The sequence below is a fragment of the Dromaius novaehollandiae genome, chromosome 6, assembly GCF_036370855.1.
Source record: "Dromaius novaehollandiae isolate bDroNov1 chromosome 6, bDroNov1.hap1, whole genome shotgun sequence".
NCBI classification, from domain to species: domain Eukaryota; kingdom Metazoa; phylum Chordata; class Aves; order Casuariiformes; family Dromaiidae; genus Dromaius; species Dromaius novaehollandiae.
Window position 1 is genome coordinate 36,939,550 of NC_088103.1, and position 14,962 is coordinate 36,954,511.

Genomic DNA, 14,962 nt, shown 5'->3' on the forward strand with positions numbered 1-14,962 from the left:
TCTGACACTGGTCAGATGTTGGTTCCTCAAACACTTTATTTTCTGCTGCACACATGATGCAGTTGCCACCATGGATTGGGAGCTGCATCTTGCGCAACGGGGCAGGGGGGAGTCTGCAGCACCTACCTGTAGCTAATGCTATGTAGCAGGTCCCTTCTGAGCACAGAGCTTGGTGGATCACAGGTCAAGGAGCGCTTATGTGGAACCAGCCCTGCCCCTAAAACCCCAGATCTATGCACAGCATCTCTAACTCTACTCAAGCTGCATTTTTAACTTGGGCTCATCCCATAGAGGGGATGAAGCGTGGCTAGTGCTTGTACTTGGGCTGTGAGAAGATAAATGTGGCTCTGTGCTGCTGCTCGATGACTGTGCAGTGGCAGCTCTGACTTGGTGAACGCTGCAGTGAAGACGAGCACCGAGTGACTTGCCAGTGGCCATTCAGGAAATCTGTGGCAAAGCGAAAAATTGGTTCTAAGACCCAGAATGTCCTTAACTGCAAGACCCTCCTCCTCCTCCTCTCTAGATGCTAGAAGTCAGTGTCCAGTTTCCCATGGAATGGCATGAACTGTAGTGCCGCTGCCAGCCAGCAGTGCTCTTGCATTGCTGTCGCTGCGGAGCCTCCTGAGGCACTGGGCACAGCCCCTGTAGGAGGTGCACACGGCTCCTGTCGAAGACTGGGAGAGAGCTGTCAGTTGAACATGGATCTGCAGGTAGCAAAGGAAGACCCCGTGTCAGCTGTATGGATTAAATGTCAGTGGAGTTGGGCTTAGAGTGAGCTGATGGAGGAAGAGATGAGACTGATGTGGTTGTTGGGGTTTTGGGATTGTTTTCTTTTTTTCAGTTTTTTTTTTTTTTGATTATGACACACACACACATGCCTCTCCCTCCCCCCTCCCCCCCCCCCCCCAGTTATTAACACTTAATGAAAACCACGTGTTCCTCAAGGCTCTTGTTGGTCATATGCAGCCCTATGGCTGCTCCAGACAGGATGATGGACCCTTTGTAAAGGGATTTATAATAGAAACGCTGAGGCGCTCACTGCTGCAGCACCACTAGTGAACACTGCTCTACACTGACAGTTCATCAGCAAAACCCCTGACCCTTCCACCCTTAATCATCCTTGCTTGTCACTGACATAATTGCCTGATTACAGACTCCTCTCTTCCAGCCCTTTCAAACCGGGAGCAATAGTGAATTTGAAAAACAAGATGGAAATGAACTGTCCATGTGCCCCCCCCCCTTTTTTTTTCCTCCCCCTCTTTGCATTGAGATGGATCAGGCTAAGATTCAGTTTCTTTGTGCATGAGCAGGGGCTGGGATAGGCTTTAAGGACTCTCTTGCACCCGTGTTTCTTGCATATGAATGGTGGGGGGTGATGTCATTGTTACTGACTGAGATGACAAGTTTGGACATAAATCATTAATGTCTGGGAAAGAGAGAGGGAGGGGGGAAAAAAAGGCAACCCACACTTGATAGTTTTCCATAAATCTGCTGATTATTCCTGCGTGCGTGATAGAGACCAGGAGAAAGCAGGAACAGTTTTCCTGTGCGTGAGGATAATGTGTTTTGCCACTGCTGCCCGAACCATTTTCCCCAGGATGTGTTGCCATGTTCTGTAGAAATGACTCAGAGCACCAGCAGTGCTGTAGTACTTGAGATGTCTTTGTAGATGTGATCCAAGGTCAGAAGACTACCCAGGGCAAGGTCCTGCACTTTGCACCACCTGCAACATTTCATATCTGGGCCCAAGAAAGGAGCAGAGTCCAGTGCTCAGGAGCTGCTATCTCTCCAGCAGTGCTGATCAGCCCCTTTAATTGCCATTAAGGATCATCTGTCTGCTTTGGGCTAACTGTTTTGCTCACTGATCTTCTAATTTTTTCCTGTGGTTAGAAGACTTAGGAAAGAAACATTGCTTAGATCAGTTTGTAGCAAATGTCCCTGAACCACCAATGCACAAGTGTGTGCAGGGTATTAGTCATTCAAAGCACTTTCACGTATGCTCTTCTCAACACAGCAGACAACAAATAACAGTGATGTGAAGCCAACGAGACTGTGTACCGTTTGCCTCTGTGCCTTGTCCTGCCCAAGGCTCATCCAGTTGAATCAGATTATCAGTTCAGAGGGCAAGGAAATAAACAGTGTCTGTCTAGAGGTCCGCAATAGTGCTGGTATTGGTGAGGCCCGGGTGTTTGCAGAGTAAACAGTTTAGCAGCAGTCTGTCCTGGTACCTGTGGGGAGTCCTGCGATGTGTGGGAAGGGAGGGAAGCAGAAAAGGAAATGAAATTCCCTTTCCAAAAACATAGCTGTGATCCTCTGCCTCTCGCTTTGCAGCCGAGCTCACCTCCGCCTGTGTCTAGAGCGCTTAAAAGTTCTGATACCGCTAGGACCAGACTGCACCAGGCACACGACACTGGGGCTGCTGAACAAAGCCAAAGCACATATCAAGGTAGGAGCTGCTTTTCCCAGCTGCTTTCCATCTGGGCTGTTGGAAGTACAATTCAATCACTGATTCTTGCTGCCCAGTGGTAAATCTGTGTTGAAGGAGACTAACACCTTTTCAAAAAAAAGGAAAGAAAGCATTGCCCCCTTGGTTAATCATTTATCATTACTACAAGCCACATTGTTAGAGGAGTCCATAATGAAGTCTGTTAACGACAGAAATGATTGATTTGGAGAGCAGGGGTCTTGTTTGGTATTGTGATCAGTCGTTGACAGCAGCAGCTCTTTAAAGAGAAACATATCTACTGTGACATGCAAACTGTGACTGCATTTTGATGGGAAATGCATCTTTTTCTGATGTGCTAGTGAGTTTCCACTGCTGCAACATTAATCTGGACCCCAAGAGTGGCTGGCTTCTTGGGGTTTCATCTGTGGTCCTGCCGGCTAGCCCAATGCCCTTTTTGATTCACTTCTGGCAAAGGGAAGCATTAAAAGAAAATGCAGCATTGTCTGTATTCTGGAAAAGGCTGAAATCCTTTGTCACAGCTCAGGATAGTGGGAGGGAGGGAGGGAGGGAGAGTGCTGAAGGAGAAAGAGCACTGCTGAAGGGACATAGTTAGCCTGAAGTGACTCCCTTCTTATGCAATGTGCTTGCCGTAGGAAACAAAAAACAGTGCCCTGGTAGATTTCCCAGCTGTGATCAAAGAAATCTGTAGTATGTTACGTAAATCGCTTATTAAATAAAAAACTGTTCCTGAGAAATCCTGCTAAACCATGCAGCGAGGAACACGCAGCTCCCAGGACACGTTTTTGTATTACAGTGAATCATAACAAATACTGAATCGGTTTGCATAAGGGAATTGGGGCCCCTTTGTGGACAGATTTGGTAATACAGCTAGCTAACCCATGTGGAGCAACCCATATGCTGCTGCAGTTCAAATAGTTTCCATTAGACATGCTCTGTCCTCAAGCTTTTTTATGCCACTGTGTATGATTTAGCAGGACTGGTGAACTGGCAAAGATATGAGGAGATGGCATGGTCACCAGACACTGGAAGGCAGCTTGGTTCAGTGATCTTTTACAGCATAAATCCTTCTGGAACCTGGGAAGGTCTAAGCAAAGCATGTGGCTGGGCAACGGAGGCGGGAGGGAAGGAGAAAAGGATGAAAATAATTCTTGAATCGTATTTGATCATGTCAGAAACTTGAAGAGGCTGAGAGGAGGAGCCAACACCAGCTTGAGAACCTGGAACGAGAACAAAGATTCCTAAAGAGAAGACTGGAACAGCTACAGGGTCCTCAGGAGATAGAGCGAATACGAATGGACAGCATTGGATCTACCATTTCCTCTGACCGCTCGGACTCGGAGCGAGGTGGGTATCACTGAACTAGCGGTGAATCCACAGGACTCTAAGAGGGGGGAGCATGAGATCCATCTGTTTATGTCTCTCAGCTACCCTCTTCTCTGTGGGTTTTAGTTAGTATTTAAGTCATTGATGTTATGTACACACACACATCTGGAAAAAGTGTTATTGTTGGCTTAACCTGATTTCTGTGGCATTTAAAGTGCCAGATCCTGTGAACAGCTCTCTAGAATACCCAAATGTAAGATATGAAAAAAAATTATCTGTGGTCACAAGCTAGTAACTAAATACCTGATGGTATTCAATATCTGATCAGATGTATGTTGTGATCTTTTGTCTGCTGTATCTCTCCGCAATGCAAAGAGAAAGCGAGAAGTTATTACTAGTTTCTAGCTCAAAAATAAAGGGTGTATCTGCATTAGTGTTTTAGTATAGATCAGGAGTACACTCTTGAAATGAATCTCCTGATCATCCCTGCTTTGGCTGACAGCATGGAGAGGTTGTGAAGCTATTAGAGGAGGTTCTTTCTGGCTGAAACTAAACTAGATGTGCTCCATGTGCTGATGCACTTTCGATCCCCAAGACCAGAACAGAATCAATCCAAAGTAAAACCCTTTGAACTGGGAACAGTGGAATCCCAGCAGCAGTTGTTTCAGTGTGTAGAGCCATGCTACTTGCTGATGCAGGCATGGCTGGGATGTGTTATTCACCCTGGGCATTTTCTGTAGAAGCTTTAGATGGGAGAGGAGCAGATATTGCAAAGCAATATCCAAAGCGCTTCATTCTGTCCAGTATATTTCATGTATTAGGCCTACCATGGTATAACTAAGCAAACAGAATCAATCAAATTGCCTCTTAAAATTCCTGGAATCTTTCTAAACTCCCTCGTCCCTCCCCAAACTTCCCAGACAATTGTTCTCCTCAGTTAAAACTAGATAAAGATAATCTGAATGGCTAACAATGAATTCAGATTATTTTCTTCTTCGAAACATCTCCACTGTAGATCCCAATTAGGCACAATAGATGGTTTGATATTTACTGATAGACCCAAGGATGTTCCACACTTTGAGTCTGCAGTTTAAAAAAATACATATTTTTGGAAAGTTCCTAAATGCCATGGGAACCAAGATATATTGAGTGAATAGATCTCTGCTTTCTAAGTTTCTCTTGAAAATAAACTTTAAGCTCTTAAGTCCACTTAGTATCTCCTGCAAGTAGTTCCAGATCCCCATGGTAGTGCATTTTAATGCCCTGTATGAGTTGTCCCAGCTTTGGCAAAGTGATATCACACAGGTACCATGTTACAGGAGTAACTTCATGCTCTGTTTTCTCTGTTGCCCTCTATTTTTTGCATCTTTTTGTTTGCATCACTGGGGTAATGGAGCTCCAAAGAAGGAGGCAGAGTGACAAGTTGAGTGCATGGTGTGGCCCACCCATGCTGGCAATGTGGACTGCATGCTGGAGGAGTCAAAACCCTTAGCTGAGTCCCTAAGAAAATTTCTGAGCTGATAATCTTGTGTTTTTATAAAGTATGTCCGCAGTTTATCCCGCTTCAATGGAGACTGCTGAAAGCCTTCTTGCCTGTTTGCTGCTTCACCCCTGACTGGGGGAGTCACAGCAGCTCAGTGGCATGAAGGGAGCGGTTGGGTTTGGTGGTACTAACCTGTGTGTGTTTCTCTTATTTCCCTTTTTAGAAGAGATTGAAGTGGATGTTGAAAGCACAGAGTTCTCCCATGGAGAAGTGGACAATATCAGCACAACCAGCATCAGTGACATTGATGATCACAGCAGCTTGCAGAGTATTGGGAGTGACGAGGGTTACTCCAGCGCCAGTGTCAAGCTCTCGTTTGCTTCCTAGAACCAAGTGAGATGACAGTGCAGGGCGAATGATTTCACTGGGGTGATCAAGCTGGGTCCTAGATGCCAGTATCCTCTTTCAGAAATGACATGTTGACAGCTAGTCCCAGAGAGACTTGTAAATAAAGCCTTTTGGGTAAAGGAAGCCTCCACAGAAACCCAAATATGTGTTCATTTGGTCATGTTAACAATCCCAATTCCTGCTGGCAAAAAGTTAGACCAAACCCTAGTCCCTTCGAAGTCAGTGATGAGCTATCCATTTGTTTCTGTGGGACCTGGATTTAGACCTTAGTGATGAAACACTTTGCTTTGACTTTATTTGTTTGAAAGAGGATACTAGAGACTCATCCCTCTCTTTCTGTCATGAGATCTGAGAAATGTCACAATTTCTTATATTGCATTCAGATTGAACAACCTAGTTTAGGCCCTTCTGAAGAGCTTTTGTGGTCCTAAAAGGACCGTGTCCTACAGTTTATCACAATCCAACGCTGTTGTAATTTGCTAGGAAGTCTGTGAAGGCTTATGTAGCCTATGAATAATAACAATAATGACTATGGTCTCGTTCTGTGCCCAGAGGGAGAGGGGCAGCAAAGAAGTATGTTCAGGAGAGAACACCATTCAGCTCAGCTTTCTGTTGGACATCATTTAAAAAGGAAGTACCTCTGATGCGTGGCTAAAGCAAGGGGTACAAACTTGTAATCTACCAGCACATCGTGGGCTGTGTCACGGCTCGGGCTGTGACACCGACAGCAGATCTCCCGGTAGACGCCTGCTCATACGCAGGCACACAAACAACTGAGGACAGAAAGAAACCAGCACATAAGAGAGTTGATATGCCAGAACGACAAGCCCAGATACTGAGCCACTATGACCTTTTTATTTGAAGAGATTTTTTGATAAAACATTTGTAAATGTGTTGGGAGGGAAAACACCCCAAGTCTGACATGTCTTTTTAGAGTTCGTCCATACGAAACCTTAGATGTCTTTTATATGAATTAATGCCATGAAAAAATGTCTGTTTTGATGAAGCACTTGACCCAATGAAACGCAAAGATGCTTTTTGCCATGCACACAATGGATGAAGGCTGTGCTAGCTGGAAAAGGCCAGGTTTGGTGGGGGTTTCTTTGGTTTTCTTTTTAGAGTCATTCCCTTTGCTGATTTTCAGAGTTCCAGTCCAGTAGTTAACTTAGTTAAGCTCAGCACGTCTCTCATGTTAATGTAATGTTTTGACTGCACGTCCTGTTCCCAAGGGCCTTGTCATCTTACCTGTGCAGGTGCTGTTAAGAGCTATTGTATCGAATGTTTGCTAATTTTGTGGGAGCCGAGCGTTCTAACCTGCACTTTGAGGGCTTTGCTTTTTTATTTTGTCTTTCTAATGGCCAGGATTCTTTTGTTTTCCAAGTTTTAAAAACCTTAATAGAGTCCTCACCCATGGCATTGTTTGAAACTTTGTATATCTTTAAGTAATTTAACTACCCCTCATTACTAAGGAAAAAAGAGGAAAAAATGCTTTATAAAATTCGTAACTTATTGCTGATCTGAATGGGTTGTTAATTTCAGTCCTGTAGATTTTTTTTTTATTGTTTTAGGTAGGGTTGGGCAAAAAGAGGTAAAATAAAATAAAAAAAAAATAAAGACAACTATATTTAGCAGTGCAGTGGAATTGTGTTTAAATGTTAGCATATGGTTCCCCATTAAAGTAGCACTTTAACGCCATTAAACATTTCTGTATCTGAAATGAGTTGTGTTCTTCCATCTTGGTCATTCGTATCACTCTAGCCGGCACTTTGTTCTTCTTGTGCCTGGAAAAATGTGTTGCACTTTGATCCTGTGATGAGAAGATCCTGAGCGATTCTGGTGTAGATTTTTGTGTTGTGATAAATTGCCTATGTTTAAGTATTCTGATGTTGTTGAATCTCCCCTGCTGTTCTCCAAACTGTGTCATCCCCCATGAGAGACAACAGATACCATGGAGTAGAGGAATAATGTTTCCATGGCTGTGATGAACTATTTCTGGTCTGTTTTGGGGTTTTTTTGTGTGTTGTGGGGGTTTTTTTATTTTATTTTTTTTTTATTAATTTGTTTCTTAAGCCTGGATCAGGTTGCTACTCTTCTCACTTGTGCGTATGTAATACAGTGGTGGAGTACATCTGTTCTCCTCCCTTCTGGGAGGTGACCTAGCAGGAATAGAAGTCTGCCACAGACTGTCTACAGATTGACCTCTCGCTCAACTAATAGAGCCTGAGGGCTCTGGAGGAAGAAACATCCTGGGTTTGATCCTTTCCAGCAAGGAGAGAGCCTGTGTGTATAGAGCTGTAGCTTGCTGCGCCCATTGTCAGTGACCACTGCCCTGGGTAAGAAGTCCAGATACTAGAGGAAGCTGTTGCAGGGAGAGAGATGAGCTTTGACCATAAGCCAGTTGCCTTACTGCCCACTAGCATCAGTGTTCCAGTAGGAAAGAGGACTAGGATTAAAACAAATTTAACTAAGAGCCTTTATAATAAATTTTAAAGACAAAAGGTTGGTTGGTCTGGTGCTGGGGGTTTCTTTGTGGTTTCTTTGTTTCTTTTGACTAGCTTTTGGACAGTATCTTGTATGACAGAAGCACTTCTCCAGCTTTTTAAGGTTGTTCTGCACTGCTTTATTGCATTTTATTCTCTGACCTTTCTGATAAACTCACACCTCTGCAAAATCTGTAATGCTAGTCACATTTCCATTTGTTAGTCTAGACTGTTGCACTGGAATGGTCAAGATGACTAATGGGCTCCAAAAAGTTGCTTTAAATTACTTTTAGATAAAAGTACAGGCCAATTAGTTATGGTTATGCAGGACATCAGTTAGATGATCATAATAGTTCCTTCTGGTTAAAAATGTATGAATCTTGTGAATTGTCCCCATTGTGACAAGCCAGAATAGTCCTATGTGCCAGATCTGCTTTAAGATCACATCAGCTGTCAAAGTTGCATCAAAGTTTCTGCTAGTCTCTCTGGAATTTTGTGTAACAGAATGAGGATTCAAAGATGCAAATCTAAACCCTTGAGGGTCAAGTTGCATTTATCCTTTGGAAGCTGACATGGTCCCTCTTGCTGCTTAACTCCAAAAGAACCAGTAGAGCAAGTCAAATTTATAAATTTGCCATTCCTTGGAACTGAGAAGTGCTCACAGAGGCTTTTTTTCCTCTCTCCTCTTCCTTGCTCGGATGCTATTCAGGGAAAGAAGTAACTTTTCCAGTAGTAACAGAAGTCCTTTTCATTGTTGTCTACAGGTGTCACCTAGAGGGGAAGCCATTACATTCTTTACATGCCCATCTAAACTGAACACATTAGGAATTTTGTCATACATATATGGGCCATGCTTGTATGAATTTCCATAACCCAAAATTTAGGACTATTTTGTCTCAATGTTGGCCTAAAAAATAAAATAAAAACCAACTCTGAAGACACTTAATATATGTTGATTTTTCATTTGCTCTGAAAGATTGAGATACTGGAAGAATGTTGCTGTTTGGTGCCCAGCTCTTAAGATTTTTTAATATTCAGCTAAGTTCAAGCCTCGATTTCAGTGCTAGTCACTCTAGTTTGAAAAATATCAGGGAGTACTGGGCAAGTGTAGTTTCATGAGAAGGCCTAGGTCCTTACCTCCTCAGAGCATCTCACAAAGACAGCTTTGGATTTACTGAGGAACTTCTCTCCTTCTGCACCTGTGTGGCACAGGCTGCGTGCCTGTAGGCAAGGTCGTGTTTTGGAGGGGACACGCAGTTCGGCATTGCCTCTGGAGCTGGGAAGAGCAGAAAGTCTTGACGTGCAGCTTAGTTACAGAGATTGAAAGCTTACCTAGCTCATAAAAGGCTGGAGACCAGCCCTTGGTATGTCTGATTATTCAGCCAGAAAGCCCTTTTTGCTGCCATAAGTGCAGCTTTGAGCAGATGGATGTTACCTTGGGGACGTTCTCCCATGGCACCTTTCGCAGTACCCTGCAATCCCTGCAAAGGAACCGTGGAGGGCATTTGTGCTGCTGTGGCCTCGTTTCACTCCTCTGCAAATGAAACACTTCACTCTCAGTCGTCGCTGCTGTGGCCCTAGATGTCTGCCCATGAGATCGGCTCTGATTTCATCTAGAATAACATTTATTCCCACCATGTGGTAATTTGCGCATGGAATCACTTTTTTGTTTTATCTGTGCAAAACAGAGAGTGAGATGTGATCTTTTTATTTTTATTTATTTTCTTTCTCCCCTTCCCCAGGTTTGCTTTGTGCGTGCTATTATTGTTTGTTTTTATTGTTTTATTTTTGTGTTTTTAGCATAACAGAAGCCCTAAATTTATCTTCTGCCTAATTTTACAAGAATACAGTGACTTTTCCTATAAACAGAATCTGATGTTCTTTATTTAGGCAATTTGGCCCTATAATAAACACACACATGTGCACACATGCGTGCACATACAGCTCCCTCCTAAGCTCATTCTGGCAAGGCCTCCCTCTGTAAATTAGATCTCTGATGGGCCTTTTTGCTACAGGCAAACCCATTAAAAAGACCATCGAGCATTTTCCTTCTTTTGACACAAGTGTATTACAGTATGTCATCTTGCGTCTGCAGACAAGGTGGAGATGACTATCTGGCTGCATTAGTCATGGTTATCCTTTGGCGAGTTGTCACTTGAAGGTCATTTTAACGTCCATGCTATTAGAGGCATGTCATTGACGGAAGGTGGTCTCAAATTGGTCTGTCATGAAATCTGTCTGTCACTAGAAATGGGGTTAACTATATGGACGTAGTATTTTCCAGATTTTGTTACTGGCTTTTCATGTTGTTCGTTTGCTAAGATCTGTTTCTGGACTGTGAGCTCCAGCCCCCCAGTTTTTCTCTTCTTTGTCCTCCTTTGCTTGCTGCTCCCTATTTGTACTCTGTTTCCGTGTTGCCCCATTGAAATGGCTGAAATACTTGCTTTTTGGCTTCAGTGCAAGTGGTATCAGTTGTGTGCACTAAATGGAGAAGTCTTCCCCCCCCCCCCCCCCCCCCCCCGATCATAAGCTTTTGTTGTTGAATATTCCCTGGCACCAGCCCTAGGCCATTGGAAGGAGAAACTTGGGAAACTTTCTGGAAGATGATGGTAAAAGCCCAGACTTCATTCTGAGCTTAGGGAGGTGGTAATAATATTTTTAGAGAAGAATTCTATAAGCAATGGCATTAATATTTGGGATTTTTTCCTGGGGCCGTGTCCTGGAGACGGGCTCTCTGGTGAGTGATGCTGTGCTCTGAGCAGTGACCGGAACTTCCCTGCGTCCGAGGACGGAGGCAGGGAGGGGAGCGTGGCTGACTCCGCGCTGTGTTTTCCTGTGGAGCTGCGTGTTATGGAGAGGCTAATTGCGGATAACGCACGCGGACTGACGCCCGCTGCTCTGCCCCTTTCCTCCTGCAAAGCGGACTGATCCGTTCGGCCGTTAGGCAGAAGCAGGAATAGAGAAGGTATTGGTGCTATGGCTGCAGCACTAGCTGCTTAGTATTTAGGGTTCCTGTTGTGGTGTTGCTGTGTTCAACCAAAGCCGAAGTCGTGTCGCAGCTCCGAGGACGCCCGTGGGAGCACGTTCTCCCGTGCTTTGCCCCTCGCGCCGGGGGCTCGGCAGCGAGGAGCGATGGTCGGTCTGAGGCCCCTCCGAAAGGTGCGAGGATGGGGAGCTGCTGAGCAGCCCCTGGGGCGGCCGTGTCCTTTGCGGTGTACACGCCCAGGTGCTGAAAGGCTGAGTCAGGCCGTGCCGCTGGCCTGACAGACGCAGAGGAAAGGGGCCATTTCTGGTTGGGAGCTGCGGGCTGGGAAAGCTTGCATTTGACAGGGTGAAGGAGGGACACCTGGGAGGCAGGACATACTGATGTGGGCTGTAGTGCTCAGCTGCTTGGTCTGTAAGAGATGTTTTGGTAGGTCAAAGGTGCAAAATGTCATTTTCTTTCAGAAATATTTTCAGTGTTAAGCATGCTAAAAGGGCTATTGGAAGTATTTAAGTTATTTCCTCCTGCAGCGCAAGCAAAATTCAGCCGCTTTGGCTGTAGCACCCACGTGAGGCCAGGAGGCAGAGTTGCCGTGGGAGGAGGTGGTGGCTCTCCCCCGTTCTGGGCTGGCGGAGGCAGAGGGAGCCTCAGGCTTTGCAGGTGGCTTTCCCGTGGCTCGGGCTCGGGAGCGCTGCGCTCTCCCCGTGCTGCTGGATGGTGCCCTCCTGCGCATCAGGGAGCTGAAGGGGGTGGGGGGTGTGAAGGGAAGGAGGGGTGGGGGTTGGCGGCTGAGCTCGGCCTGCAGGGTGGCGTTTGGCAAACCCTGGCCCACCGAGGCAGGGGCTTACATGACCTTTGCCTGTTGGGATTCTCTGCTCTCAAGTAATTAGGCCAAATGCAAATCCATGCAGCTGCTTAAAGGGCCTCAGTACTGCCTTGCTTGGGACCACACAGGCAGCAGAACATTTCCAAATGTGGCCTGTTGCTTTCGAACACGCTGGTTTCCAAAGCAGGCTAGTGGGGTGAGCTGATTAATTTGGCCTTGAACAAGTCATTCAACCTCTTGGTGCCTCTGTTTCCTTACCTGTAAAACATGGACTGTAGTCTGGAGAGCTGCAGCCATGCAAGTGAGGCTTCATGCTAATATGGCACTTTCAGGAAATAATCAAGCGAGGCACAGGATTAAATTTGGTTTGTGTTCAGCTAGCCAAGGGAAGGTAGGTGGCTTCAGGACACTTCTAAGGAGTGTAGAATGGCCCTGAATGTGCTCACATGCTGGAGAAGCTGAGCAAAGCTGAGCTGAGCAAAGAAATTGTGCAGTGAGAGGAATGACGATTCACTGGCTCTGAGCACTAGTAATAATGCTAGATCTCACCTCGGGGGCGCTCCCAGCTGGGAAGTTTCTAAGATTATCTGGGATGTTCTCTCATACTGAGCTGAATGTAGCATCTATGGATCTGGAGGGCGCTTTGGCACTTCCTCCTTCCTTCCAGTAAGCAGTGGCTCAAGTGTGCCTCTTCTACAAGGTGTTAATTACAGAGGTAGTTTGAGAGACACCGGATTTAGCATTCATCTGTTCTTCCCCCTGTGATTCCCAGTGAAAGAGAAGTTGGGCAGAGAAGCCGTTCTTTGCAGGCACAGTTAGCTGTAGGCCAAATTCACCCCCTTTGTAATGTCCCATTGAGTTCATGCACTTCAGCAGGGATTAGTTTTTGTCTTGAGGGACATTGTGGCAAAACAGGGTAAGCCAGCAAAGGAATTTAAATCATTTTATGGTGGTTTTAACATTGTGGTTGCTAGTCAGAATGCATATAGACAGAGTTGTATTACATTAAGAAATAAATTTGACTTGAGCTACCAGTGATTTAGCCAGTGTTCAGTGTAGCTAAGGCTAGGAAACTCTTTCCCTTGAACTATACCCCCCCCCCCCAAAAAAAAAGACTTGTCTTAAAAAATTGTTTGGGATCTCCTCCTCTCCCCTTTGATGGGCTTGATTGGAAAAGCAAAAGCTGTTGCCTCTTCTGAAGCAATGGGCAACTGTACAATACAGCACTTACCACCTTACAGACTACAGGTTAAAAATGTAGTGTTTAAAACATAGCATCAATTGTACTCACTGAAAATGTCTCATTGAGAAGTAACATCACCTTTCAATCTAGGCGAGAGCAAGATGTTTCCAGACCTATTCTGTCAGCATCCATCCTAGGAAAGCTTTGTTCTTCTGTGTGGACTGGGGAATCCTTGTGAAGGAAGCTCAGCTTAGAAGGATGATTCTTTACAAAAGGCAATAATGTGAATGCTTTTGTGTAGCACAGGCTTCATTTTGACTGTAGGTTTTGACATTTCAGTAAAAAGTTGTTTAAACAGTTGCTTAAATGTAAGTTAATGGGTAGCTTGTTCAGTTATATGCATTGATGTTTATCATAGTTCTGATGCAACTGCCCCTCCCTGTTTGTAACCTGAGTATAACTGAAGCTTTTTGGAGCTCAGATAAAGCCTGGACAAATTGCAATGGAAAGAGCATCACCAGCTGCAAGGCAGTAGTACTTCAGTTGGGCCTGGCTGGAGCACGTTCCCTGTTATCCCGTGCTTTCTGCGAGCATAAGGAAGACACACAAGAATTAGGTGATTGCTACTAGCTTGAATCAGTACTTTGGCAGTTCTTTGTGGAACAGAACATCAATGGGAAGTGTATGTTTGCCTTCTAAACATCCCCACTGGTGAACTGCAATCTTGTAAGTAGGTTTGAAATCCATTGTATTTCCAAATCTCTTGGGTGTCAAGCAGCTACAGAAATGCAAGTTATACAGTAATCTTAACTCTGCTGTAAGAGAAAGCAAAGGAGAAATGGATTTCTATGCCATGAAACTTGTACTTGCCCCTATAGCTCCTCTTTCCTCTTTATTTCCAGTGTCTGACGCTTCTGCTAAAAGCTAGTAATGTTTGAAACAGGACAGATGATGTGACTGCACCATCACAGCATTGACAATGGCTACTCTTAAGATGGGTAAAAATCACAAGTATTGACATCTGAACAGTTACTGAGCAGTCTCAGATTTGAGAGTCAGGTTTGTGCTGTTATAATTTTCCCAAATAGATTACAACTTGTGTGATTGCTACAGGAACTAGATAATCTACTACAGCCTCCATCTGCTCTGAGGAAGAAACATGCCTCACATGCTCCCTGTCTTGCACAGCCCCCTTCTCTGAAATAAACAACTCTATTCTTTGACAAAAGAAGTATTTTCCTAAAGTGTTTCTAGCTTAGTGTGAATTTATTTGTGCTTTTTTTTTTCCCCTCTGAATCAGTCTTTTGTAAGCTTCCCTGGTGTTTTCCTTAAGTGTCCCAATGCATACTGTAGCCACTTGCTATTTTGAGAAGCAGAATAAGACACACTGATTAGTGCTCTGCCTGGCAGAAACTTTTTTTTTGCCCGGGGGGGGGGGGGGGGGGGTGCTACACCTCTCTCTAGTGCAAGTAAGGTACTCACAGATGATGGTGCACTTTTCCATCATTTGAAGATGAGTGCTTTCTGCTGTGGATAACTGTAACTTTGTCAAAAATATACAAATAAATTTTATGATATTTTATGTAGAAGAAGTAGGTTTCATTCCTCTGTATTTATCTGATTTTTGAGTCGCTTAACACTAACATTTCCTCCTTCATTTCAGTATTTCTGAAGTACTAATGGGATTTTGCTAGCACTGTGGTAGATGTTTATTCTGCTTGTAGAGAACCAAGTCAATGCAAAGTGCGATTTCCAGAGAATCAAATTTCTTACTGTTTAGACCAGCTAATAAGACTGGGAAAGAGAGGG

The 14,962-nt window shown here is 44.6% G+C and overlaps 1 protein-coding gene across 2 annotated transcripts in view; it reads left to right on the forward strand.

The window, feature by feature from the left end:
• Positions 1–7,398, forward strand: part of MXI1 (MAX interactor 1, dimerization protein) — a 56,512-nt gene extending 49,114 nt beyond the window's left edge. For both annotated transcript variants that reach the window (XM_064514208.1, XM_026117474.2), the window contains 3 exons: positions 2,332–2,446; positions 3,640–3,811; positions 5,497–7,398. In XM_064514208.1, coding sequence (XP_064370278.1) covers positions 2,332–2,446; positions 3,640–3,811; positions 5,497–5,660 — 451 coding nt within the window. In that variant the 3' untranslated portion in view covers positions 5,661–7,398. The remainder of the gene's footprint in view (positions 1–2,331; positions 2,447–3,639; positions 3,812–5,496) is intronic.
• Positions 7,399–14,962: the final 7,564 nt, after the last annotated feature.